Raw genomic sequence first — 27,738 nt, 5'->3', positions numbered from 1 at the left:
GCTGATAGACAGCCAGGGGGGCGGAGTATCCGGTTGATTGACAGCAGGAAGAAGCTTGGTAAGGGGCAGTTCGCGGGATACCAAACGTGTGGACGGTCAGTCTGGAGATGAGCGCAGTGCTGGTGGCTTAGATAGTGTACGTAAAGCAGCGTGTGGCGTTGTGTGAGTGCTTGTAGGGGGTGCGGCGTGCGAAATACACGCTTAGAGGGTTTCATCGTCATGTGTCTCCATTGCAATGATTGTTTTCCTTCTGTTACTTGCCCGGTGTGTGTGATCATTATGGAAGGACATGTAACCTATGGCAACCAGTCAGTGGTCTGTGAGGTGGGCTGATGGGTTAGCTAATGTTATGAGATGGGTCCTGATTGGTTCCCCAATGACTATCGGGGAAATGTAACCAAGTGCTGTTTCCTGCTTGTCGGATAATTTATTTGTATATCAGCATCTTCCCACGCCCACCATATACCCCCCCCCCCCCTAACTTTATAACTTGTCTTAGGACCGATCCACACTGCCACCTACATGGCACACCACCAAAAAAGTGAGCATGCAGAAATGGTGCTGAATGTTGTCCACTGTGTGCCCACAAGGTTCTAGAGACTAGGGTGTGTGTGTGCGCCCACAAGGTTCCAGGGATGTGTGTGTGTGCCCCCACAAGGTTCCAGGGATGTGTGTGTGTGTGTGTGTGTGTGTGTGTGCGCCCACCAGGTTCCAGGCATTGGTGTGTGTGCCCACCAGGTTCCAGGCATTGGTGTGTGTGCCCACAAGGTTCCAGGGATTGTTGTGTGTGTGTGTGTGTGTGCCCACAAGGTTCCAGGGATTGGTGTGCCCACAAGGTTCCAGGGGTGTGTGTGTGTGTGTGCGCCCACAAGGTTCCAGGGGTGTGTGTGTGTGTGTGTGTGTGTGTGTGTGTGCGCCCACAAGGTTCCAGGGACGTGTGTGTGTGTGTGTGTGCCCACAAGGTTCCAGGCATTGGTGTGTGTGTGTGCCCACAAGGTTCCAGGCATTGGTGTGTGTGTGTGTGCGCCCACAAGGTTCCAGGCAGGCGTGTGTGTGTGTGCCCACAAGGTTCCAGGGATTGGTGTGTGTGTGTGTGTGTGTGCGCCCACAAGGTTCCAGGGATTGGTGTGTGTGCCCACAAGGTTCCAGGGATTGGTGTGTGTGTGTGTGTGCGCCCACAAGGTTCCAGGGATTGGTGTGTGTGTGTGTGTGTGTGTGCCCACAAGGTTCCAGGGGTGTGTGTGCCCACAAGGTTCCAGGGATTGGGGTGTGTGTGTGTGCCCACAAGGTTCTAGGGACTGGTGTGTGTGTGTGTGTCCACAAGGTTCCAGGGATTGGTGTGTTTGCGTGCCCACAAGGTTCCAGGGACGTGTGTGTCTCCACAGGGTTCCAGGGGCTGTACCTTCAATGTGTGCTTTAAACTGCCTTCCTTGTCTCCCCCATCCTATCTATTGTATTGGGACACCTGTATTTACACGCACATGAACTTTAATGGCATCCCAGTCTTAGTCCTTAGGGTTCAATACTGAGTTGGTCCACCCTTTACAGCTTCAACTTTTCTGGGAAGCCTGTCCACAAGGTTTAGGAGTGTGTCTATGGAAATGTTTGACCATTCTTCCAGAAGCACATTAGTGAGGTCAGGCACTGGTTGTGGCAGGAGAAGACCTGGCTCGTACTCTCTACACTAGTTCATCCCAAAGGTGTTCTATCAGGTTGAGGTCAGGACTCTGTGCAGGCTAGTCAAGTTTCTCCACCCCTAACTTGCTCATCCATGTCTTTATGGACCTTGCTTTGTGCACTGGTGCGCAGTGATGTTGGAACAGGAGGTGGCCATCCCCAAACTTTTCCCACAAAATTGGAAGCATGAAATTATCCAAAATATCTTGGTATGCTGACGCCTTAAGAGTTCCGTTCACTGGAAATAAGGGGCCAACCCAACCCCTGAAAAACAACCCCACACCGTAACCCCCTCCACCAAATGATTTGGACCAGTGCACAAAGAAAGGTCCATAAAGACATGGATGAGCAAGTTTGGGGTGGAGGAACTTGACTGGCCTTCAGAGTCCTGACCTCAACACCTTTGGGATGAATTTGGTGTGAGGACTGTGAGACAGGCCTTCTCGTCCACATCAGTGCCTGACCTCGCAAATGTGCTTCTAGAAAAAATGGTCAAACCTTCCCATAGACACACTCCTCCTAAACCTTGTGGACAGCCTTCCCAGAAGAGTTGAAGCTGTTATAGTCATTTAAAGTGGCCAACTCAATATTGTACCCTACGGACTAAGACTGGGATGCCATTAAAGATCATGTGTGTAGAGGCAGGTGTCATGATACTTGGGTAATATAGTGCAGTGTTTTTCAACTCCAGTCCTCAAGGCATACCAACAGGTCATGTTTTCAGGCTTTCCATTATTTTGAACAGGTGATTTGATCAGTTTCACTGCCTTAGTAATTACCACAGTCGTTTCATCTAAAAGGAAATCCTGAAAACATGAACTGTTGGTGTGCCTTGAGGACTGGAGTTGAAAAACACTGATATAGTGTGTTATATTGGTAGCACCGACTGCTGGCACATATGATGGTTATGGACCATGACAATTGTAAACCCTTGACAGATCAAAACCAAAGCGGATGTGACTGTACCTGACAATGACCACTTGCTATCTCTATGGTGTGTGATTTATATATGACCCCTATAATGTTTGTCCATTCACTATCATGATTTGTGTATGACTATCAATGACCGGATTGGCACATCAAGATATGACACTGCTGCTCTTAAGTGCCCTGGCAGTTCTTGTGGTGTCACCTTTCTCCTAACTAGTCCTCTCCATGCTCTAACCCTGTGTACAGGAACAAATCTAGTAAGGATCACAGGGAAATCCTACTGGTTACTAAGGGTAGTTCTGGGATGTGTTTATTAAAAATATGAATTTATTAACCACTTCATTACTGGCCACTTAAACCCCCTCCGTGCCCAGACCAATTTTCAGCTTTCAGCGCTGACGCATTTTGAATGACAATTGCGCGGTCATACAACACTGTACGCAAATTATATTTTTACTCCCCCCCCCCCCCCCCCCACAAATAGAGCTTTCTTTTGGTGGTATTTGATCATCTCTGTGATTTTTTTTTTATTTAATTTTTTTTAATTTTTTGCACTATAAACAAAGACAAAATTTTGAAAAAAACACTTTATAATATCCCAATTTTTATTTTTTTATATTTTTTCCTCAGTTTAGGTCGATACGTATTGTTAAAAAATCGCAATAAGCGTATATTGATTGTTTTACGCAAAAGTTATAGCACCTACAAAATAGGGGATAGATTTATGATTTATTTCTCATTTTTATTTTGTTTTTACTAGTAATGGCGGCAATTTTGGGACCATTCACATTTATACAGCAATCAGCGCTATAAAAATGCACTAATTACTGTATAAATGTGACTGGCAGGCAAGGGGTTAACACTAGGGGGCGAGGAAGGGGTTAAATGTATTCCCTGGGTGTGTTCTAACTGTGTGGGGGAGGGGACGGACTGGGGGAGGTGACCGATGCTGTGTCCCTATGTACAAGGGACACGGCATCGGTCTCCTCTCTTCCTGACGGGACGTGGCGCTCTGTTTTCACACAGAGCTCCACGTCCCTGCTGTCACCGCCGATACCTGGCGGACATCGCGGCCACTAGGCACGCGCATCGGCAACTCATCGATGCGCCGGGCACAGTGTTTCCCCCGCTGTGCACCCCCAGCGACGCGCGGGGAATGCACATAAAAGGACGTCTACCCGGCAGTTAGAGAGCCGCGCTGTGGATGTCTTTCGTCTATAGCGCGGCTCTCTAGTGGTTAAACAAGCTTAAAAAGAACCATGTTCTACAATCAGCTTGGATTGCAGCTTTGCAGTTATCATCTGGAATGGAGCTCTCCTTGTTTTGTATGCAGTTGAGGGTTATGCTGACACCTTGTGTGGTGAGCGGTAGCTGGCTCTTCTATAATTCAGTGGACTTGACATGCCTGTATTTGTACTTTGTTACTTTGTACAGGGAAGCCTTCATTCACTCCATTGTTCAAGGCTTGGTGGCTAGGTTCTCCTGCTGCTGTCTTTTGTCATGTTTGCAGACCAGTCTGGGCACGTGATTTTAGTCCTGGCTCCCCTATGTCAGGGAGTTGTAACTGCAGGGGAGAGGAGGGAGCACAGATGGCAACGGAGCTTTGGGGGCTGTTGAGTGACCTCTTGGATCCCAGAATTCATAGATGTTAAAGGGGTTGTAAAGGAAATTGTTTTTTTTATTTTTCCCCTAAATAGTGTCCTTTATCTTAGTGCAGTCCTCCTTCACTTGCCTCATCCTTCAATTTTGCTTTTAAATGTCCTTATTTCTTCTGAGAAATCCTCACTTCCTGTTCTTCTGTCTGTAACTCCACACAGTAATGCAAGGCTTTCTCCCTGGTGTGGAGAAAGCCTCTTGAGGGGGCGAGCAGGAGTGTCAGGACGCCCACTAACACACGGCTCCTTTCTCTATCTGCAAAGTAGTGTCCCAAATTTCCCATTTGCATTTTGCGAGTGGAAAATGATTGCTTGCGAGTGTAGCTGCCTCAGGGGAGCTGTCTGGTTACACTGCATTGGTGGGCTTCCCCCCCCTCTTCCCCCCCTAATTTTTAAATATGGTCACATTGGCTGTTGGTGTTTCACTGACATGTGTATGTTAAAGGACTTCTTAAATGCCAAATGTCGTGTTTTTATTGGGCAAATGTATGAAAATATCTCGTATCTGGAATGTCTTTTCACAGCAGTCATGAAGACAGTGCAAGACAGCATCATTTGCATCACCATGCAGGAAGCTTTTGGCTGTGCGGTGGAGAACCGCTTCTTACAGCTTCAAGACGATGACTGTGACCCCTTGGATCTCCTGCATCAGGCGTCAATTGAGGTTACCAAGCGTAAGAAAAAGGAGACCCCAGCTGCCAAAAAGTCAGGTAACCAACAAGAAAAAAAAAAGGAATCTCAAAAGGAAAGGAAGATTCAAGTTGCTCCCATTACAGCACCCCCAGGTATGTTAACGGCAATAAATGAGACCTCGTGCTACTGAATGTTGGGGCATTCATTCATGTGTGAAATGTCTCCAATTCATTCTTGCTGATATTTACACTGCATGAATCCGTAGGTTACATTTCTTTTTGTCTTGGGTGAAATCAACAAAGCTTTTGCATTAAAGGCTATTTTTAAGTTCATCCTTTCAAGAAAATTGCCTATGTGGTAAAAAAAAAAAACTGTGCAGTTTGGGTAAATGTTTGATGTGTTGGCCATACCTGTAGACCAGTCGACATCCTGGTTGAGAAAATCAAGCTCTCACTTTGCAGATGTGGAGATCAACCCTGTATAGATGGACCGGCAAAGCTCCGAACTTTACATCTGCACACTGGCAACTCAATCTGGGGAATGTAAAGAGCAGTGGAAGGGGAGTCGTGTGTGTGTGTGTTTTTTTTTTTAACACAAAAGTGCGCTTGTAAGACCGCTGTGCAAAAACGGTGTGACAAAGTATTGCAACGGTGCCATTTTATTCTCTAGGGCAGGGGTGTCAAACTCAAATTCATCAGGGGCCGCATCAGCAGTTTGGTTGCCCTCAAAGGGCCGGTTGTATCTGCACTCCAGTTTTCTTGCGCTGCATAGGGAGCGCAGGGTTCAGGAGTGCGCTGCGTAGGGAGCGCAGGGTTCAGGAGTGCGCTTCCTCCCCCTCCTCTCTGGTGTCCCCCCCTTCTGTCTCTGGTGTCACTGGGGTCACCCTCCTCTCCTCTGGTGTCACCCTCCTCTCTGGTGTCACTGGGGTCCCCCTCTCAGTGACACCAGAGAGGTGGGGGACCCCAGTGACACCAGAAGTGGGGGACCCCAGTGACACCAGAGAGGGGGACCCCAGTGACACTGGTCCCCCTCCTCTCTGGTGTTATAGGTGTCCCCCCCCCTCCTCCGCTCAGAACAGACGGCCATGCTCCCCGGGTGATGGTGTCTCTCCTACCTGCAGGTGCAGATCTCGGATACCTTTTCCTCATGTCTGCTGTTGTGGTCCCGGGTCTAAAATCGGTGAGCTGAGGCGGTGCAGAGTGTCACGCCGTGCACTGGTTACTAGGCAAGCCTGGGGTGGAGCAAGATGGCGGCGGTGAAATGTTACTTCCTGACAAAACAGCCGCCGCCGGGTGTACCAAGATGGCCACTGCTCCGGAGCTAGGCCGAAGCCGGGGACTTTCCTATGGCCAAGGCTGCGGACCGGCTTGTGTGGTGTGCCGATCAGTGACAATCCATTGCACCTGCTGCGCGGGCCACATGGCAAGGCCTGGCGGGCCGGATTCGGCCCGCGGGCCTTGTGTTTGCCACCCCTGCTCTAGGGTGTTAGAATAAAAAATATATAATGTTTGGGGGCTCTAATTAGGGGCAAGGAGATGGCAGTGAAAACAATGAAACGCATTAGAATAGCTGTTTTACTTGTAATGCCAACGGCCAACCACAAGATGGTGCCAGATCACAGAAGGAAGCTTAGGCCTGCAGAAGGCCGCAAAGCCGTGGCCTCAATTACCGACCGGCGTGCCAGGGGCTACGGTCCTACTCGGGTGAGTCCAGTAGTGATCACTGTAGGCAATTGCTGGCTCTGAACAGCCACCTGTAGGTGGCTGAAGCGGCAGAAGGAAATGGCAAATTTTTGCCATGCGTTTCAAACTGGTGTTAATCGTCCATACTATTGTATCCTAATGCACTCATAGGAGATGCCAAGTCTTAAAATGTACTTTTCCTATTCACTGTAACTTCTTACCATCTCCCTACTCAGGTGCTGCGTGTCAAATTTGAATGATCAAAGGTTTAATTTTATTTTCAGTAATTCAATTCAAAAAGTCAAATTTTATATTGTATAGATTTATTCGCGTGATATATTTCCAAGCATTTCTTTTACTTTTTGTATGGCTTATAGCTATTGAAAACCCAAAATTCAGTATCTCAGAATATCTGAATATTGCATTACTTTTCATCTTCAAGTAGGTAACAAAATAAATATTGCACTGGAGATAAAATCGCTGTAGCTACATAAACTGTAAAAAATGGTGCGAGTAATACCAAACGGTAGAAAAAGCAGTCATAAAAACATTTAGTCAAGTATGATACTGGTATAAAAATGTGTGATGCCACTACTGAATCCAGATGAGGGGTTAACATCAGTCTGTCGGCATGTAGATGTCCCGTGAAGGTAACTATCACAACTCCCAGTGGATGGCTGTAGAATCCCAGGTTGATAGTGGCAGATGGTAAGGTTCCGTCGGAATGCAGATATGAAGGCACAGCAAAGGAGCCCTTCAGATGGACACGGCAAGCCCTGCTGGTGTCCGTGACATCACCGATGGAACTCCTGGAAGCTGGCGGAGAGGAGTACGATTAATCGAATACCGTATTTTTTCCCCCATAAAATCAGGGGAAATCGTGGGTGCGTGTTATACGCCGATGGCCTACCTTGGAGGGGAAGGGGGCAACGAGTGCCCGCTGGAAATCACCGAGCCATCATCTCCTCTCGGCTGTCACGTCACACACGCACAGTACCGCCTCCAGCATTGGACCAGTGTTCTGTCTATCACAGAAGATGGTCCAATGCTGATGGCGGAGGCGGGACTGTGCGTGTGTCATGTGACAGCCGAGTGGAGAGATGACGGCTCGGTGATTTCCAGCGGGCGCTCGTTCCCCTCCGAGGTAAGTGTACTCCGTACACTAAGATTTTACTAGGTGGACGGCCAATCCTTGCCACTGCGATCAAAACCTGCATCTGCAGAGAAGTGCCAGAACTCTAGTCTCATTACTGTCCTGTACTTTATGATTAAAGGGTTTTTAAAGCTTTAAGGATTTTTAACTTTAATGCATTAAAGTAAAAAAAAACTGTTACAGACCTGCCCCCTCACCCCCTTATACTTCCTGGACCCCATTGCGATCCTAGCTTTGTCCCTCCCATCTGTCAGGAAAGTCTGAGGGACACCCCAGAGACTGGCTTAGATTGCTTTTAAAGTTGTTAATTAAAAAAATTAGTTTTTCCAGAAAATACCCTCTTAAAATTGGGGTGCGTGTTATACACCGATAAATACGGTAGTTAATTTCCACAGCCCTAGTAATTATATTTATAAATTGTTAGTCAACCAACATTTGAATTCTTCTATAGCCTATGTGCCGAGCATTTGACCGGAAATGTAAGATTGCAGCGTCGTACAGTTTGGCTGCTTGTCGCAACTTCTTGGAACATCCGGACGCCATAAGCCTTAAGTGACAGATTCGTATGTTTTTTTTTTTTTCTCTGCTTTGTCGAATCTTCGTCCATGTTGACTGGTCTACCCCAAAACTGTCTCTAATGTCAAATCTTTTCTCTCTATGTAAAACAATCTTGGACTAATAGTTAATGTTGGGCACATTAAACCACAGATTGCTATTGTCGGCGCATGTCAAATCTTATATCTATATCAAACTGTTGTAGCAACGGAAACAAAGCCTTTTTTTTTTTTTTTCTTTTTTCGGATACTACCCTTTTTGTTTGTCCGCATGCATTTTCGTTATGACAAACTAATGCACCTGTACGGTTTTTCTGGACAGCTATCAAGTCGGCAGTCTTCCCCGTGATTGTGTAACCTACTGAACCAACAGACTGTTAAAGGCTCAAACTTTTACAGGTGTTTTGAGTTGGCTGATTAGTGACACCATGAGTCTACAATATTTCACTTTTTCAGAATATTCAAATTTTCTGGGATACTTTAATTTTGGGTTTTCACTAGTTGCAAGCCACAATTAAATTAAGAGAAATGCTTGAAATATCACTAATCTACAGCAAGTCTCACTTTTTGAATCTAATTACTGAAATGAACTTTATCTTTTGAGATGTGTATTTAATTTCTGCTAGATGAAGCCAAAAATTAACCGATGACAAATCTTGACAACGTCTGTGCTGTTGCTTATTTCTAAGAGTAGGGGGTCTGGTGCTGTCTTGCGTTGACCACACTGCTCCTCTGTAGATTGCCTAGTGAGTGTTTATCACCTTATGACAGGGCTTGACAAATTTGCTTTGAATCCTAGGAGCCAACTCGCAATCATTGTTGTTGCCCCTCCGTTACATAACACTTTATTATTTTCAAATTGATTGTTTCATTGTTCGCTGTGAACATTCGCTAAACCTTTCACCTCATTCAGAGTCCCAGGGCTGACCCCTTTGTCTTTTTGTGTACTACTAGGGTTGGCGGGTTCACCCCAGACCTTTCTTTTCATTTTGCCAGTCCTGGGCCTGCAGATGGGCAAGTGGAACCTGGGCTAAATGGCTGGGAGGGAGCATGCAGGCTGCAGCCCAGGTGCCAGGTTGAATCTTCTGGGTGACCTGGTGTGTTTTCACACCCTGCCTTGGGACAAAGTGGTAGTATCACTGGGTACAAATGTGTAAAGCCTGCAAAAAATGCAGCTACCAAATCAGGACTGCTAGGCTGCACTATTGCATTAGTTTTTGGGTGTTTAGAAATGCTTTGTCTAACTAGTTCACCCCCCTCTAGACCAGAAGCGTGCTCCAAAACCAACTTTACAGAAGGTAACTCAGAATGAAAACAACGGCGCTGAAGTGAAAGTGGACAGAACAGAACGCAGGATGGCATTCAGGGAATTTCGTCCAAATATCATTGAAAAAAACATGGATTACAGCAATGACAAGTATGTTAAATGTGGGAGGGTGGGTGATTTTTTTTTTTTTGGGGGGGGGGGGGGGGAATTCTATGCATGTTTGCAAAATTTTGAAGTGGAACTTTTAAGATTATCATTTTTAGCTCCTTTAAGCTGAGATTTACCCAAAGGTGAACCTCTGCTTTTCAGAACCCCCCCCCCCTCCGGTGTCACACTTGTCACCTTTCAGGGGGGTTGCGGATACCTGTATTTGCACCACTTCCGGGTATAGACTCCTGCGGGAGTTCCACCCCTTTGCGTCACCCCCCCCCTATTGTGTTCTGGGAAACGCGGCTCCAAGAACACAGCGGGGACCAGTGAGGATGGTGCAGCACGACTCGTGAATGCGCAGTACAGAACCGGGCAGTGAAGCCGCAGTGCCTCACTTCCCGACTCTCTCACCGAGGGCGGCGGGGAGAGCCGAGCGGTAGCCCGGCTTCGCGGGCGACCTGGACAGGTAAGTGTTTGTTTTTTTGTTTTTTTTTGGCAGCTGCCATATTTGTAGCTGCTGGCTTTTAAAAATAAAAATTTCCGGTGAACCTCCGCTTTTAAGAAGCTTGATCTAGTATGTCTACTAGTGCCAGAGGTGGAAGACTACTAAAGCAGACCTAATATTTTAAATTAAATATAAGCCCTACTTTGTGTTATGCCACCTAGGCAGAGCTTTCTTCTATCTGGAAACTTTGGCATGACTTTCTTCACTAACCTCACATAAAGGAGGTTATAGATTGGCATTTGGTCTGTCTCTCTGTAAATGCTGGTTGCCTGGTTAACTATTTTACCACGGTTTTCATTTTGAGCAAGCTTAAATTCTGAGCCCCCTTTTTTTTTTTTTTTTTTTTAGCACTTTGTAATGCAGCTATGGTGCTTACAGGTTGATCCTCATGACTGTAAATTGGCAGCTTATTTTGTTAAAATAACTGAACATAGAGTAGATGGCTTATTTTTCTTTTCCTTTCCTTCTCTCCCTTCCTCTTTTCCAAACAAAGCTTTGAGAAAGAAAGGCAAGTCAGAAGTTGGGTTTCAAACCAGAGAGGGGGCTCACGTGGCAGAGGAAGAGGTGGATTCCCAAGGAACATGGAAATTGATAACCTAAGAGGCAAGCGCGAGTTTGATAGACACAGCGGAAGTGACAAGGCGTAAGTATGCTGTAAAATTTGCTATCATATTGGGCACTATGTTCACCTTTTTAAAGGAATTTACATTTTCTGATTATACTGTATCAGAATTTGAAGCAAAATATGACCTGTGCAATTGATTCACCTCCTGCCATATAGTTTTGTGGCTGTGGAATGTTTTCCTTAAAAAAAAAAAAAAAAAACTTTGAGCCTACAGGAAGAACTTTTTTTTTTTTTTTTTGCACCCATCCATAAGGTACACATGGTAGGGCTAACTCTGTGTGTGTGTGTAAACTTCTTGTTAATAGTGCTTTTAGGCCCAGTATATGCACCTTGCTAGATGCACACCCATGCATCTACTGAGGTGTAAAGTGCTAAAGGCCCAGTATACATCATGTTGGGTGTACACTTGTGCAACTCTGACAGAACAACCATAGGATTAGCTCGGCCTTTATGAATAAACTTGGGTGTTTTGTAAGGGTTGTATGCACACCACTTGTTCAGTGGGTGCATTTGGAATTTGACTTGCTGACTTTTTTATTTTATTTTTTTAACCTTGCTTTTAAACTGAGCTTCTACTGCATGATACACTTGTAGAATACGAGTATATTTGCCCTCTTGATAGAAATTGGTTCACTGACCTACCCAAGTTGCCAGGAATGTACCCCTGTGGGAAGTGTAGCTATGTTGACTGTTCAAAGGTCTTTACCGACTCTTAAACATGACATGCATATGAGATTAGTTTATCAACTGTGCTACAATGCAAGTCCTCTTTATCCTGGAATGCCTGTGCAAAAACACTATAGGTAAAACTAAATGCCCACTCCAGGGGTCATGTTTGAACACTTTACAAGCATTAAGCAAAAGGAAGATATTCCTATAGCACAACAATACTTTGTTGTCATGGTGGGACATCTACTGGTCTGAAAGTAAAAAAAAAAAGTGTTTTTTTTTTTTTGTTTTTTTTTTTTTGTCCTAAACTTAACTGACTGTAAAGGTAAATGGGACTATTACTTGGGAAAGACAAATCCTGGATATTTGGGCTTGGAACTTTTCAGCTTAAAAATTAAATGAGCGAAGTCTTAAGATTTTCCTAGAGCCCTAGAATAATGTGCCATATGTGGTTCTCAAATAAGGAGCACTGATGGTTTGGCTCCACCTTGTGTGGGAACAAAAAACCTTGACTTAACCTCATTCCAATATCCTCTTATCTCATCTTTTAACTTTTTGTCAGACAAGCCCTTGGTGACATGTTATACCATCCCCATGCTGAACTGTAAAACATATCAAGGTATTATCATACTGATGGCCATTTTCACATACGATCAGATTGAACCATCTTCTATACACTGATACCTTTTCTCATTTCATTGCATGGCCTTTGGTAAATCTGTTCCTCAGCCTTTTTTTGAACAGGACATTCTCTGCCCCTGTATAACCATTTTTACTCCAGCTAGCATTCCTAGGTACCGTAATAATTTTCTAAATCAGGTGTGTGTGTCCCCCTTCTCTAGATGTTCTCCCAAGTTGTTGTTTCTATCTATTTGCTGATGGTCGCTGTGGCTTCTGAATCAGTGGACTCCTCAAAAGAACCTGGAGGGGACTGAACCTGCTAAAAGATGTGGGGCTGTCCCGTGGTGTTGCTTTGACCTGGATTCTGCTGTGGGTGCTCTCCTTGGCCACGTAGTGCAGTGCCCGGAGTTGGCTGCAGGGTGCTTTTACAGGGTGGTGCTCTGCTGAATAAGGAGAGATGTCAGAAGGGGTTAATTTCCATATACAGAATGGAAGCCATTTTTAACATTTAAGTCTAGGGTGCCTTTTGGTCTAGATGTCTACTTTTGGCTACATTGAAACTGCTGTCCACCCCTTCTGGTGGTCCCTTTAGAAAGCAGGGTTAAAGGGGTTGTAAAGGTATTTCCCCACCCCTAAATGGTTTCCTTTCCCTTAGTGCAATCCTCCTTCACTTGCCTCATCTATCAATTTTTTTTTTTTTTAAATGTCCTGAGAAATCCTCACTTCCTGTTCTTCGGTCTGTAACTCCACACGGTAATGCAAGGCTTTCTCCCTGGTGTGGAGTGTCGTGCTCACCCCCTCCCTTGGACTACAGGAGAGTCAGGACGCTTTCTGTTGCAGATGGAGAAAGGAGATGTTGGTGGCTGTCCTGACTCTCCTCTGCCCCCCCCCCCTTAATACTGAAATCCAGAAGTTTTGAGAAAATTCAAGTCTAAAAACGCAACTTTCTAATCATGCCGCACTGGCTCAGGAGACTGTGGTTTTCCATCCTGAATGGTCTGGCTGTGGAGCCTCCATCCCTATCTGTTGTCCCCAGGTGGAGTGGTGGAATCTTGCAGCCTGGTTAAAGGACATGCTGAAGGGCAAGAGTTTCTTGCATTGTTTAGTGGCAACCCTCCTAAGTTGCAGTCGCAGGCTATTTACCAAAGGTGTGGAGACTCTTTGCTGGCTGGTGCGCAGAAAGCGCCTTTGTCTTATGCAGCCCAATGGCAGTGTTGGAATTTCTGCAGTCGGGCGGACAAGAGGCTAGCCCTTATTGCTTTGAAAGGACGGCTATCCGCCTTGTGTGTTCCTGGAAAAGCCGCTAGCAACAGATCCATGGATAGTCGGATTTTAAACTTTAGGCAGATGGAACCCCCTCCCCATGTCCCCATGTAAGATATCTTCTAGGTGTTGCAGGCCTGGGGAGCCCCTTAAGCTGCTGGAGTCTTGTGCGTTTAAAATTGGTCACACTCAAGGCAGTATTTTTGGTGGTGTTCACTACTGCAGGAAGGGTTGGTGAACTCTAAGCTCTCTCTCCATTGGGAATTTTTTATTTTTCCTTGACGCTGGTTTTTAAAATGAATCCGGCCTTTTTGCCAAAGGTGGCCTCTAAGTTTAATGGAGGCAAGGAAACTATTTTGCCTACTTTTTTTTATTTTTTATTCCTGTGAGAAAAAAACCTTTAATAAATTGGATTTTAGATGTGTTCTTCAATACTTGGTATGAAACAGTTTAGGATATCTAATTCATTTTTTGTTTTCAGGGGGCTAGCAAAGGGTCCAGAGCCTCTAAAGTAGTGATGGGGAAACTTGGCATCCCAGATGTTTGGGATGCCAAGGTTCACCATCACTGCTCTAGACGTACGATGGCTAGATGCATGAGGTTGGCTTTTTATTCAGGCCTATGGGGGGTGGAGGAGACCCCAGAAGGTAAAAGGCACATTCCACCAAGGCGATGGCAACCTCTCAAGCAGAGTGGGCTGGTGTTTCTCCAGAGCACATCTGTAATGTGGTCCAGCTTTGCCACCTTTGTGAAGCACTACAGGTTAAATATCAGAAAAGGACCAGGCCTTTGGGTGTAAAGTGCTGCAAGCAGTGGTCCCACTCTAAGGCGCTAGCTTATCCTCTGTTGGCTTTCCTGAGTTACTTACCGGTAACCTCCTTTTCCCAGAGTCTTTCAGGACAGCACCCACCCAAAATATTGGTCCATCTCCCCAGCTGGCCGACGGTACCCTTGATTGTGTATTAAGGATTTGACTAAAAACATAGCTTTTTGTTTAAATACAATATCTTTTGGGTTTTTCTAGTAATTTGTCATCCAAATAAACCTTTAGGTGGACTCTGCACTGTCAAAATGCACCATAACATTGAGTTAAAATGTACGGTAGGCTCCATGGCTGTTGCCCTGAGCCAAGATTACTACCTGGCGACTCTGCTTACCTGTTAAAGCGGGGGTTCACCCTGTTAAAAAAAAAAAAAACTTTTTTTTTTTTTTTTTTTTTTTTATTATACCATTACATTCGGCATCGTAGCGCGAGCTACGGTATGCCGGTCTTACATTTTTATCCCCGTACTCACTGTGCTATGGCTCATTGAAGATTCCGGGGAATGGGCGTTCCTATGGTGAGAGAAGGTGATTGACGGCCGGCCCTGGCACGTCACGCTTCTCCGGAAATAGCCGAAATAGGCTTGGCTATTCACGGCGCCTGCGCATAGCCTGTGCGCAGGCGCCGTGAAGAGCAGAGACCTACTCCGGCTGTCTTCGGGGAGCGTGACGTGCCAGAGCCGGCCGTCAATCATCCTCCCTCTCCATAGGCACGCCCATTCCCCGAGGGAGTCGGATTCTTCAATGATCGATAGCACAGTGAGTACGGGGATTAAAAATTTAAGACCGGCATACCGTAGCTCGCGCTACGATGCCGAATGTAATGGTATAATGATGTGAAGGAGGGTGAACCACCGCTTTAAGTCAGTTACTCACTAGGTGGTGAAGCCATAGGCGGGTCTTTTGTTTAGACTTAATGCTGAATGGAAGAAATATAACAAATTCCCTTACAGATTGGATAGATAAATCCCCTGGTGTGCCTGTTGAATTTTGACAGCCAACCGACATCTGATTGAAGGCTGCTGCTGTTTAAAGTCTACCATCTAGCCCCTCTATTTTTTTTTAAATCAAGGACTGCCAGGTGGGAGGCAGTTGAAAGTGTGAATTCAAGTAGGTTAATTGGACCTTCTCTTTTTAACACCGAATGGGGGTTTCTCTCGCTTTTGAAAAAACCTAAAGGGGGGTTTCTCTACTACTTCAACAGAAGTCTATTGTTAGACCGATCCAACGCTTTTGGATGGATAAGGCAGCTTGTTCTCATGAAGCCTTCTAAAAAGTTATTGCCTTTTTAAAAAGCTCACAAATGGTCCTAGTGCTTCTGTAAACAAAAATAAATTTTAATGAACCTTTAAAAAAAAAAAAAAAAAAAAAATGCAGACTGTTGCAGTGGAGGAGATGCATGTTCATGGGTGTCAGGCTGCATTCACACCTCCGCGACAAGATACGCGGCGTATTTTGCCGCGAGTGTGACTTTTTTTTTTTTTTCTCAACAAAGCCTTCCCATTGCTTTGTATGGCCGAACGCCAATGCCGCCTGAAAAAAAGGGTCCGGGACTTTTTTTCAGGCGTACGGCGTCTATGAGATGTGAACCATCTCATAGACAGCAATGGGAATTCACCCCTCCAGCGGCACGAGCGTCGGGCGTTTTATCGCGGAGGTGTGAATGGGCTCTCAAAGTGCCAGTTGGGCTAACAATGTCTAATAGTGGAGAGCAGAGATCTGACAGGGACCACCTGTCATCTGCCGGCTCAGCAGGGATCAACGGAGCAATCGCTGCTGATCAAGTGGATGAGACATGTACAGATCCTCATGGGATCCGTACATGTGAAAGGGGCTTAAGAGTATTAAAAAAATAAATCATCCAGGATTATTCTGGTTGCATGGTTCCTTGATTTAGTGTTGACTCACTTTAGGGCAGACTCTCCTGAGTCCCTTTAGCAGTTCAAGCTACTTGTGGTGTGTGTGTGTGGGTTTTTTTTTTTTTTTTCTTTCAAATGTCAAGCAAAAATTCACATGCCTCCTAACCTAATAAAGAGGGTACATTTGCACAAAATGCCCATTGCAAACCCAGATATTAACTGGACGCATCACTGTTCTGTACGTAACCTGTGGAGAACTGTGGGTGGGACACATGTCCTACACTACAGGCTGCCTTTAGAAAACTGGGGAGGTGGGCCTGAATAGTCTCTAGGGGAGAGCAGTAGTGACTGGTCTTTAGTACAGAAAGCCCCTGTGCAAAAACAGTCCAGGAGGAGTTTCACATTGGCTTACTGCATATTTCTGGAAGAAATACAAGATACCCACCAGGATTTCAAGTAAGAATACCACACAGCTCTTGTATTTTTGTTTTGTCTAATTTCAGCGCTAAAATGTGACATGTAAAACATTACCTATGATGTACTGGAGAAAACGCACCCATTTCTTACACGACAGTTCCTCCTTCTGCTCTGCTGATCATGTGATGTCAATCTTCCTTTTGCACAAACCTCTATGTAAATACCTAGGTTGGGTTGCATACTCTGTATATTGATCTTTGTCATGTTGCTTATTTCACACTGAGACTGACCATTAGCTTAAAGTCAATGTTTTCTGTCTGTAGTAGAGTAAAAGCAGAAGACAAGAGGGGTGGAAGTGGACCTCACAACTGGGGCTCAATTAAAGATGCTATCAGGTACAGCATAATAATCACACTATTTGGTCAGCTTCAGATCCGCAACCCTCTGTTTAAGTTCACTAATAGAAAATGTATACCTTTTTTAGCTGTTGAGGTACAAATCCAGTGCACCTTGTAGACCAGGGGTGCCCAACCAGTGGCCCACGACCTGCTCTGGAATGGCGGGTTAGCAAGTCCAGACCTGCCATCCCTGAGCATCAGTGTTGTGAATGAACCCAGCAGTAAAGGTAGCGATACCATATGGACTCTGCCTGGGACAGCAACAGCCAGCGATGCAAAATGGAAGAATGTTATTTAAAGGTAAGTTTTTATTACTAAAATTGGTGTGTGTGTGTGTGTGTGTGTGTGTGTGTGTGTAATATATAGGCATATCTATATATATATATATATATATATATATATATATATATATATATATATATATATATATATATATATATATATATATATATATATATATATATATATAGGCATATCTATATATATATATATATATATATATATATATATAGGCATATCTATATATATATATATATAGGCATATCTATATATATATATAGGCATATCTATATATATATATATATATATATATATATATATATATATATATATATATATATATATATATATATATATATATATATATATATATATATAGGCATATATATATATATATATATATATATATATATATATAGGCATATCTATATATATATATATATAGGCATATCTATATATATATATATAGGCATATCTATATATATATATATATATATAGGCATATCTATATATATATATATAGGCATATCTATATATATATATATATATAGGCATATCTATATATATATATATATATAGGCATATCTATATATATATATATATATATATATATATATATATATATAGGCATATCTATATATATATATATATATAGGCATATCTATATATATATATATATATAGGCATATCTATATATATATATATATATATATATATATATATATAGGCATATCTATATATATATAGGCATATCTATATATATATAGGCATATCTATATATATATAGGCATATCTATATATATATAGGCATATCTATATCTATATATATATATAGGCATATCTATATATATATATATATAGGCATATCTATATATATAGGCATATCTATATCTATATATATATAGGCATATCTATATCTATATATATATAGGCATATCTATATATATATATAGGCATATCTATATCTATATATATATAGGCATATCTATATATATATATAGGCATATCTATATCTATATAGGCATATCTATATATATATATATATAGGCATATCTATATATATATATATATATATATATATATATATATATATATATATATATATAGGCATATCTATATATATATATATATATATATATATATATATATATATATATATATATATATATAGGCATAGGCATATCTATATATATATATATATATATATATATATATATATATATATATATATATATATATATATATATATAGGCATATCTATATATATATATATATAGGCATATCTATATATATATATATATATAGGCATATCTATATATATATATATATATATATATATATATATATATATATATATATAGGCATATCTGTTCTGCAGTGGTTAACGGGCTGCTTTCAAACTGATCTGCAGGTGCGGCGCAAAACGCCTGCGGGTTACTTGCACTGAGCCCTAGGCTTCTGTTATTGCCTGCAGGTTTGGTGAGCTTTCAGAAAGTACACACCTGCAGGATATATTGGAGGTCTATGGCAAAGTGCAACTAAGCCACAGGTGCACTACGCCCGCGGTGTGAGTAAACTGCAGCCCATCAGTGTGAAAGTAGACTTGGGCCCCCTTCAAACCCTTGCTTCACTTCTAAGGAACAGCAGACTTGTCCATTTACACCCACCTACCTTCAATCCTCTGAAGTAAAAAACATCCATCCCCCCCTTCCATCTGAGCAGATCGGATTAGAGGGCCTATAGAGTAGAGTGGGCTGTGTCTGCTCTGCATATGCAGAGTATATGCAAACCTTTCATCCACCCGCTTCGCTCCTTGTGGCCCTCGCTCTTCCAAAGGTTGGGCACCCCTGTTGTAGACCATAGGCCTCAGAACAGCTGGAGAGCCACAGATCATCTGGCTCTAATCTCTCTAAATCAGGCGTCTCAAACTGGCGGCCCTCCAGCTGTTGCAAAACTACAAGTCCAATGAGGCATTGCAAGAATGACAGTTACCAGCATGACTCCCACAGGCAGAATGGGACTTGGAGTTTTACAACAGCTGGAGGGCCACCAGTTTGAGACCCTTGCTCTAAATGTATACCGTGCTAGTGTTCCTATAAACAGCAGGTGGCACTGCACTATGGACAATTTGTGTATATGGATAAAAATTGCAGCGCTAATCACATATGAAAATTCATGTAAGTGCAAAATTTGTGTAATGATACAGGAAAATGTAAGTTTGTGTATATGGTAAAACACAAAAATGGTTATCTATATCATAAACAAGTGAAGGATATGCGTTCACAGGGTAAGTGAGCTGGTAATTGTGTCCATGTGTGTTGGATGTTCTAAAAATAATAAATCAATAAATTCTGAGGTTAAAGCTTCACCAAAGGGGTGTGCCACTAATTGGATGAGGGGGCTTACCGGAACATATGAACCCAATTTGGCTTGTATCAAATGGGTAAATACAGGCGGTGGTTTTTAAACACCTGGTAAATCGCCACTTTATCAGAAGAATTGTAGCTGGGGGGGGGGGGGGGGGGTTGCCATCGCTACAGTAAAGTTACACACTGCTATACAGGACCAGCAAAGTCGATTTGAGAGGTGGAATCTTCTCACCATCACTCGATTTAGCAAATGAATCCAAGGAGGGAAGATGGAACAATCAACATGGTGTAAAATTATAGGCAGGTGTTTTATTAAATGTAAAACGCTCACATTTCAGCAGACATGAAAGCACATATTGAGTAATTCCTTGTAGATGGTAGACAAGATGTAATGGTGTAGATGCGTTTCGTGTTGGACATCTAGTGTGTCAAACTGGCTGTCATTGCGTTTATAAAATGACCCCAAAGTGGATAACCAGCCTATTACATGCGTGGGTTCCCAATGCACTTCCTGGATCCTGGTAAAATGGCACAAGTGCATGCGGGTCAAGCCTCACTCTGATACCAAAGCAAGACCACGCGCTATGTGCCTTGCCCTAAAATCGAGGCAAACGGCTAGCAAGATGTTTGCAGTTCAAATCTAGTTATGGTATCGGGGGCAGACAAACTGCTACGTCATTGCCAATTGTAAAGATATAACAAATGTAACGGATCTATGGGATTCAAACCTCGTTTTTATGATATTGGTCACATAACTAGGCTATATTGTCTCTATAAAGGAGATGGTAGTTCCACAGGACTTGGAAAAAATGTAATCTCAGGTTATTAACAGCAGGTCAATCCACAAATGAAAAATAGAAATGATCATTAAATTATAGACATTACAATTTTAAATGGTAAACGGACAATATATGTAAAAAAACTAATATAATTTATTTATATTAATGTCCATCAGTAGATTCATGCTTTATTAATAAAGGCATTAAATGTCATTTTATTTTCTCTGCAATGATTGGGCTCCTATAGGCTCAATGCTGGTGAATTGACCTGTTAACCTGATTTGTTTTTAGAGAAAATACATGACTTTTGTTCTGTGTACAACGTTGCATGACCATGCAATTGTCAAAACGACGCAGTGCCGTATCGCGAAACAATGACCTGGTCATTAAGTGGGTAAATGCTTTCGGGGCTGGAGTGGTTAAACACCACTGCCTGTATTGACTCATTTGGCATAGGCGAATTTAGGTCCATATGTTTCGTTAACCCCCTCATATCCTATTGGTGGTGATCCTTAAACCTTGGGCTTTATTCATCATATTGGATTATTTTCAACCCTCTAACCAAATGCTTGATTGGACTTGTTCACTATACACTTTTTTTTTTTTTTTTTTGAACCAACTTTTTTCAGCTCACTTATCCTGTGAACATGTGTCATTCGTTTTGTTTATGGTATAGCTATTCACTTTTTATTTTATCTATAATTTTAGCACCCTTTTAGACCCCAGTGAAACATTTAACTGCAGTGCTCTCCCTTTTTGTTCTGGGCATTCATCCCTGAGTGATATGGCCCTAAAAGTACTGCACTGTGAAAAGCATTCAGCTCCATCTATCCACTGCCTGCCTTAGACTGACAGGTTGAAGGCAGTGGGGCCGGGTGTGCTAAAACGTAAGGGGACCCACTGCAGCTAGATGGCCCTGTGTGCTAGGGGGTCTCGATGTTCTGTGTAAAGCTGCTAAACACTTAAAGGTTTACATTGGGTTTGATGATAAAATTGTCAGATGTGCAACAAATCTGAATTTGCTTGTGAAGAGCGAGTTGCTCTGTGGCTTAAATTGACAATGGTATGCAAGTTTGAAAACTTTGTAACCTCCTGTGGCAAGTGCTTATTAATAATGCACCAAGAATATAGTATACCAATTGGCATTAGTCATACCTCAGGCTTGTTGGAGTTCATACATTTTTGACACAAACCTATATAGCCTTTTGTATTGCCCATATTGTGTCTTAAAATTTTTGCACAAACTATTTGGGCATCTATAATATACCTGCTCTGAATGTAGTATTGTATGGTGAACTTGCATGAGCATACCATATTTAGCTACATTTTGGTATTGTGTTTAATCTATTATACTATTCTGCTCTACACCTTTATTTTTTTTTATTTTTATTTTTTTGTAACTCCTTTTACATGTTTAAGCTTCTTTGTAAAACTTTAATTTAGTCAGTCTAAAATGACTACAACCAGCTTTGGTGACCTAATGAAAAAGCTGTTAAGTGTCCTTTTTTGTTTTAGGCATAAACCATGCCTCTTGGCATTTTGAATAACTGGCTATATAAATATTGGCATGCTTGTGTTCAATAGGTGGAATGTCTCCTGAAGCTTTCATGAGGTTTTAACTTTATAATTCCTAATCTTCTCTTAGTGAGGAAGAACCTGTGCCTGTAGAGCATGTAGAACATGCTGAACCCCTTGAGGCATCAGAGGAGGAACAAGATGTCAAGTAAGGAAGAAATGTATGACTGCTAATGAGTTTTTCCTTTTAGACCTATGGAGCACTCCATGTCTGTATGTGTATTTGTAGGGTCGCTGAAGATGGCTCTGAAGAGCCTCCTAAGGAGATGTCGTTGGATGAATGGAAATCTATGATGCACCAAAGCAGGCCAAAGGCTGATTTCAACCTCCGCAAGCCTGAAACTTCCATGCCGTCTAAAGCTGTGGTGATCCACAAGTCTAAATTTTCTGATGTAAGTTGTGCAATTCTGTTAACCGCATATCTTTCCAAATGTAAATGGGGCTAATAAGGAAATGGGATTTTCACATAGTTGGCCTTTACTGATCACCTATTGATGGGCAGCACTCTTTTGGCTTACAGAAAATGGAGAAAGTAGTTGCTAATGTGCTTACATCCCCCCCCCCCTAAAATATGGAAAAATCCTCATAATGGGACTCTAACAACTTGATGCCTTTAAAGTCCCAAGTAGAAAAAGGTTGAAGAGGTTTTAAAAGTTGAAAAATTCTTAAACTATACAAAAATTGGAATACATATTAAAATTGGGCTGGAGAGTTTGTACTCAAGAGGAATCGCCAAACTGAAAATGACTATGGAAGACACAATGTGTTTCTAAATAGATTTTTCTTCACGGATGCATAGACCTTAAGAGCAGATTGCCTTTGGAGTAGTGAGCACATCTAGATATAATACCCAAAATTAAAAATGGTCTGCATAACTTCCTCTGGGCATCAATGCCCAGCCATGATCCACTGGGGTCGGATGATTCAACACGAGTATTGGTCCAATTGATTTCAATAGGCTGCACTACAAAGCTTATGGGATATTTTGGCTTCTTGCATGCTTTTTACTGTTTCACCACATTTGCCGCCCATTTTTTCACACAGCGCAATGTGTGTTTGCTTCAGAATTTGGGGAATGGAAATATCCACATGTTTTTTTTTTTTATTGGGCTCTTTTGCATAACTTTTCTTAGAAAAACATCTTTCCTTGCAGTTGAGAAGCAGGTGGAGGCAGATTTGCTGTGGGACAAGCCTATAGAGTCCCAGCAAAGGCAGTCAAAATCCTGGGTGTTGAGTTTGTAAGGCAATGGTTACACAGCACCTTTTCCCATCAGGTCCCTCTCTCCCAATTCTAATCGGAGCATTGCACAAGGATGAACTTTTTATTTTCCAATTCTTATGAATATTCTGCTTGTCCTGCTTTAAGCCCCATACACCTGGGCTGAATATTTGCCAGTTCAATAAAAGAACAGCTGACATTCGGCCAGTGTATGCCAGACAGAAGCCAGTCAAAAAAACAGCTGTCTTGCCTGGATCCTTAAATGGCTGGTGACCGCTCTGTGTGGACAGCTGTGGCTTTCCTAATGGTGCTCGAAACTTGTGAACTCCCACGTGTTTTTTTTTTTTTTTTTTTTTTTTCAGTTGACACTAGTCTCAACTCATAAGGTATAAAGCAAGTTGAGTACCAGAAACATGAGATTGAGAAAAGTTGTCTTTGCAGGACGATGCTGTATTTTAAAGGCTCTAGGTAGATTTGTCAGCAGCTGTGGCCCAGACCTCCAAGAAAAAAATCTTGGCTTGCCGTAAAATAGTTTTTGTGGAGTTCACTAAGGGAGATGTGAGTGTTTAAATTTAATAAAAGCTGACCATTATAAACAACCCTTTCAGAGAATTGGGACAAACCAGTCCAACGCCAGTTTTGCTGTACAGCTTAGTCTGTTGAAGTTGTAAAATAGACTTGGATGTTATGATGTAGCCACCACATACGAGAACTGGTAAACTACAATATTTTTGTTGTGGGGTTTAAGACCGCTATTTCTAAATGTTATGGTATGTCAATTGTGTGTGTTTTAGAATGTTTGGTATTGTGTATCTCCTGTATACGGTTTGCAATAAAATTTACAGAGAAGCCTTTTTGCTAAGATGTTTGTTACCTGGAGAATCCTGCCCATAACGGCACTTCTGCTGCAGGCGCTAAACCACTGCCACGCAATTAGAAACAGTTGTCACCCTGGCATGTGAGTATGTTGGCTAGGCATCCCAAGGCCAACTGATGGGGTGAACATGGCAGGCTGACAATGCTGCGTTTATTGGCATTCGCCAAGTAAACTTTACAGATTTCTTAAGCAAATAATTTTGTGAATCAGTTCTACAGTGACTTAAAGCTTAAGTGTGTGTGTGTGTGTGTGTGTATGTATATATGTGTGTGTGTGTGTGTGTATATATATATATATACACATACACATACACATACATTACTAGGGATGCACTTAAAGGTTTTTTAATAGTTTAAAGTTTTAGGAATATTTTATGGTTTTGATTGTAAAGTGTACAAAACCTTTGTACATTTCCCTGGGTGTGCACTAATTTTTCTATACTTTCAGTACAGGCTCAACTGTTTACTGCTCTAGGATATCGTGTGCCTGTACAATGCCCTTTTTTAGTGGATTATTATTATTTTTTTTTATTTTTTTTTACAGGATATGAAGCATGATGAAGATTACCAGGTTGGCTTCCGCAAACCTGTGAATGATATCACATGCCAGCTGGATATCAATTTTGGAAGCCTTCCCCGACCAGGCCGTGGGGGAAGAGGTGGAGGACGAGGCCGCGTTAGAAGAGAAGAGGCATTTACACATGAAATCCTAAATGTATGTGGAGCTCATCATTGTGGTGTTCTGCTAGATGTAAGAACTTTCCTGTTCTAGGTTTTTGTATCTTTAGAGTAGGTAATGGGTGCATTTCTGCAATGGAAGGATCAGACCTAGAAGGGTGGACTTTCCTGAATCTGGGGCAGTCTTGTTCATATCATCCTAAATCTGGTTTTAGACCGATTGAAAATTTTGCCCAGTTCAGCAGGGACTGTTCCACCCACTTGATCATTAGACAAGCTGTAAAATTGTTAAGGGTGTCTACAGCTGCTGATTACTCATAAAAGGGGCTTGGGGGAACCCTGCCAGAATACAGTAAATTGGTACTTTCTAATTTCTATACAGTATGTTGAATAGTCTTTCACTTTAAGTGTGGAGAAGCACTTGTATTTCCTGAACCAGTCTACAATTTCATAAACCGAACTACACAAACTAGTAGAGTGGTTGTAATGCCAAAAAAGCCTCCTTAAAGCGGGGTTCCAACCACAGTTATCATTTTTTTAAATGTATGTCCTTTCATCATGCGTTTTTTATAATATAAATCCGGTCACTTACTATTTTACAATCCGCCGCCGCTCTGCACAGTTATTCAAAAAAGATTTATAAAACTATGTCCACACTGTTGTAATTTTGCTTGTGGGCATTGTGAAGCCCACAAGCACTTCCTGGAAGTCTTGGATGGGGAGTGATAATTGGGTAGCGCACTGCATCCTGGGAAATTATGACACGCATTTCCCAGGAGCATTAGAGGGAGATGATAGAATCCTAGGTGATTCCAAAGGCAGATTTCATGGGACTGCATAGCAACAGGCATTTCCAGATGAGTAAAACATTTATTTTAATTTTTTTTTTAGGTCTAATGAGCACAATAATGCAAAAAAAAAAATTTGGGATGGTTTATTTTTAGATTTGACAAGTGCACGAATATGATTTTCATAATGTTTGAAAGCTTGGTGCCATCTAAATGTGTTTTGCATCCTCCTAGGTGAATGACTTTGCTCTGAATCCAGAAGATCCTGACCACTTTCCTGCTTTGTGTTAGTCGGACTTCTCTGAAGTTGTTCTGCTGTTCCAAAGACAAGAAATAACAATTGATGTGGGGGAAAAGGTGTGTCCAAGTCTACAGGATGACCGTTTTTTTAGTGTGAACTCCTGAAGCATAGAATATCGGTCTATAGACTACATTGTGCTATAGTTATATTTGGGTCTGGATTGTAAGATATTTAAGGCTTTGATAGAACACCAGGTGTCCACTTGTTTAAGAGGTTGTAAAATATTGTGTATGTAATATATAAAAATTACTGTATGGAACATTTAATAACCAAAGACCTTTTAGAATTCCTGTAGATATGCAAGCAATGCTGCTTTCCCCTGCCTCAGTTTAAAGAACCTATTTTATGCCACTATGCAGCAGTTTTCGATTGTTGGAAAAATAAACTTGCTTATTATGCAAATTGCTTGTGTGTCTTTTTTGCAAGGCCATAGTCCATCCCTTAACCACTTGCCCTTTCTGAAGATTTACCCCCTTTTTGCGATCCAGCACTGTTATTTTAACTGACAATTGCATTTCGTGCAATACTGTACCCAAATGAAGTTAATTTCCCCCCGCGTGTGTGTGTGTGTGTGTGTCAAAATGTCTTCATAAATTTAGGCAAATATGTGTATATATTGATTTACGCAAACGTTATAGCATCTACAGACTATGGTATAGATCAGTGTTTCGCAACTCCAGTCCTCAAGGCGCCTCAACAGGTCATGTTTTCAGGCTTTTCATTATCTTGCAGATTTGATCAGTTTCACTGCCTTGGTGATTACCACAGGTGTTTTATCTCAGGGAAATCCTGAAACACGACCTGTTGTGGGGTGCCTTGAGTACTGGAGTTGAGAAACGCTGGTAGGATTTATGGATTAAAATTTTTTTTATACTAGTGAGATTGGCAACTTTCAGTGGGACTGCAATATTGTATCAGACACTTTGCAGGAACCAGTGACTGCATACATTTTTGGCACTGATCATTGTATTGGTGTCGCTGTACTAATGACACTGGTTGGGAAGGGATTAAACGTGTGCCTAACCAGTGTTTGTGTACTGTGTGCTGCTTTCACTTAAAGACGGACCTCCCTTTTTATAAATGCCATTTGTTATTCCAGACCCCAGGCTAACGATGTGGACTACCTTATCACAGCCTGGGATGAGAAATGGCAATCTCCTGTTTCTTAGTGGAGTATGCAGACGCATACCCTGGCTAATGGCATAAGCTCTGCATTTGCCATTTAAGATTCTTGCTTTTAATAAATCCCCCTTGACAGGTGGCAGTTATTCTCCAAATAGGCTTTGGTCCCTCACTGGCCTGAAATGCTGCATAATCACACTTGTGAGGGAGCAGTGATGGTGTTTTTCAAGCAAGGGAGTGAACATAAGGCTGGGTTAACTTTTTCAGTGTGCTGGGTAATGTTGCAGTGCCATTCATTTGTTACCATGTGCATTGCAGCACAAAACATGGTGTACTAACTAAATGTATTACACCAGAAAAGTGAACTCGGACCAAGTCCTGGAGTTGCCAGAGGAGAGAGATTGTGCTTTACCCTAAGGGCTTTCACAAAAGCATTCATTATGTATACATCTGTCCATTGTTTTCAGATGTTTCTAGACTGAACCACAATGTGAATGTCAGGCTTGGGTCGATCAGTTTGTCAATGGATAAAGAAAATTTTTTGCCAAAAGACCGAATTCAGAGTAGTGGTCTGGGGGGGGGGGAAAGACAAAGCACAGATGCTGAGGACAGGGTTGATGACCACTGCTTTAGGTCTATACTCATTAAATTGGCAGGTACATTGTCCAACAGGTATGGTAATGCAACTCGGTGCACATCTTGTGACATGCGTTCCTCGAGCATCCGATCAAGGGCAAAGGGCAAATACTGCTGCGCAAAATGTGAGCACTTTGCTTCCTTGGAAGCTGAATCTAGGGAAGTGGCTGTTAACACTGCAAAGCCCCTCCAACCTGAAGTGAGCTTGGAACATACCAGACAGGTACTGGCAGGAG

The 27,738-nt window shown here is 42.3% G+C and overlaps 1 protein-coding gene across 1 annotated transcript; it reads left to right on the top strand.

Annotated features, from left to right (window-relative positions):
* On the top strand, positions 1-26,142 carry HABP4 (hyaluronan binding protein 4). The gene is made up of 9 exons (XM_040355457.1): positions 1-58; positions 4,787-5,047; positions 9,548-9,701; positions 10,700-10,849; positions 16,806-16,877; positions 21,953-22,030; positions 22,112-22,274; positions 24,522-24,692; positions 25,678-26,142. Exons 2-9 carry the CDS (start codon positions 4,792-4,794, stop codon positions 25,732-25,734), a joined length of 1,101 nt encoding a protein of 366 aa, XP_040211391.1. The 5' UTR covers positions 1-58; positions 4,787-4,791; the 3' UTR covers positions 25,735-26,142.
* Positions 26,143-27,738: the final 1,596 nt, after the last annotated feature.

This window comes from Rana temporaria, chromosome 1, assembly GCF_905171775.1.
Source record: "Rana temporaria chromosome 1, aRanTem1.1, whole genome shotgun sequence".
Classification (NCBI taxonomy): Eukaryota; Metazoa; Chordata; class Amphibia; order Anura; family Ranidae; genus Rana; species Rana temporaria.
This window is presented reverse-complemented; position numbering and strand designations above follow the sequence as displayed.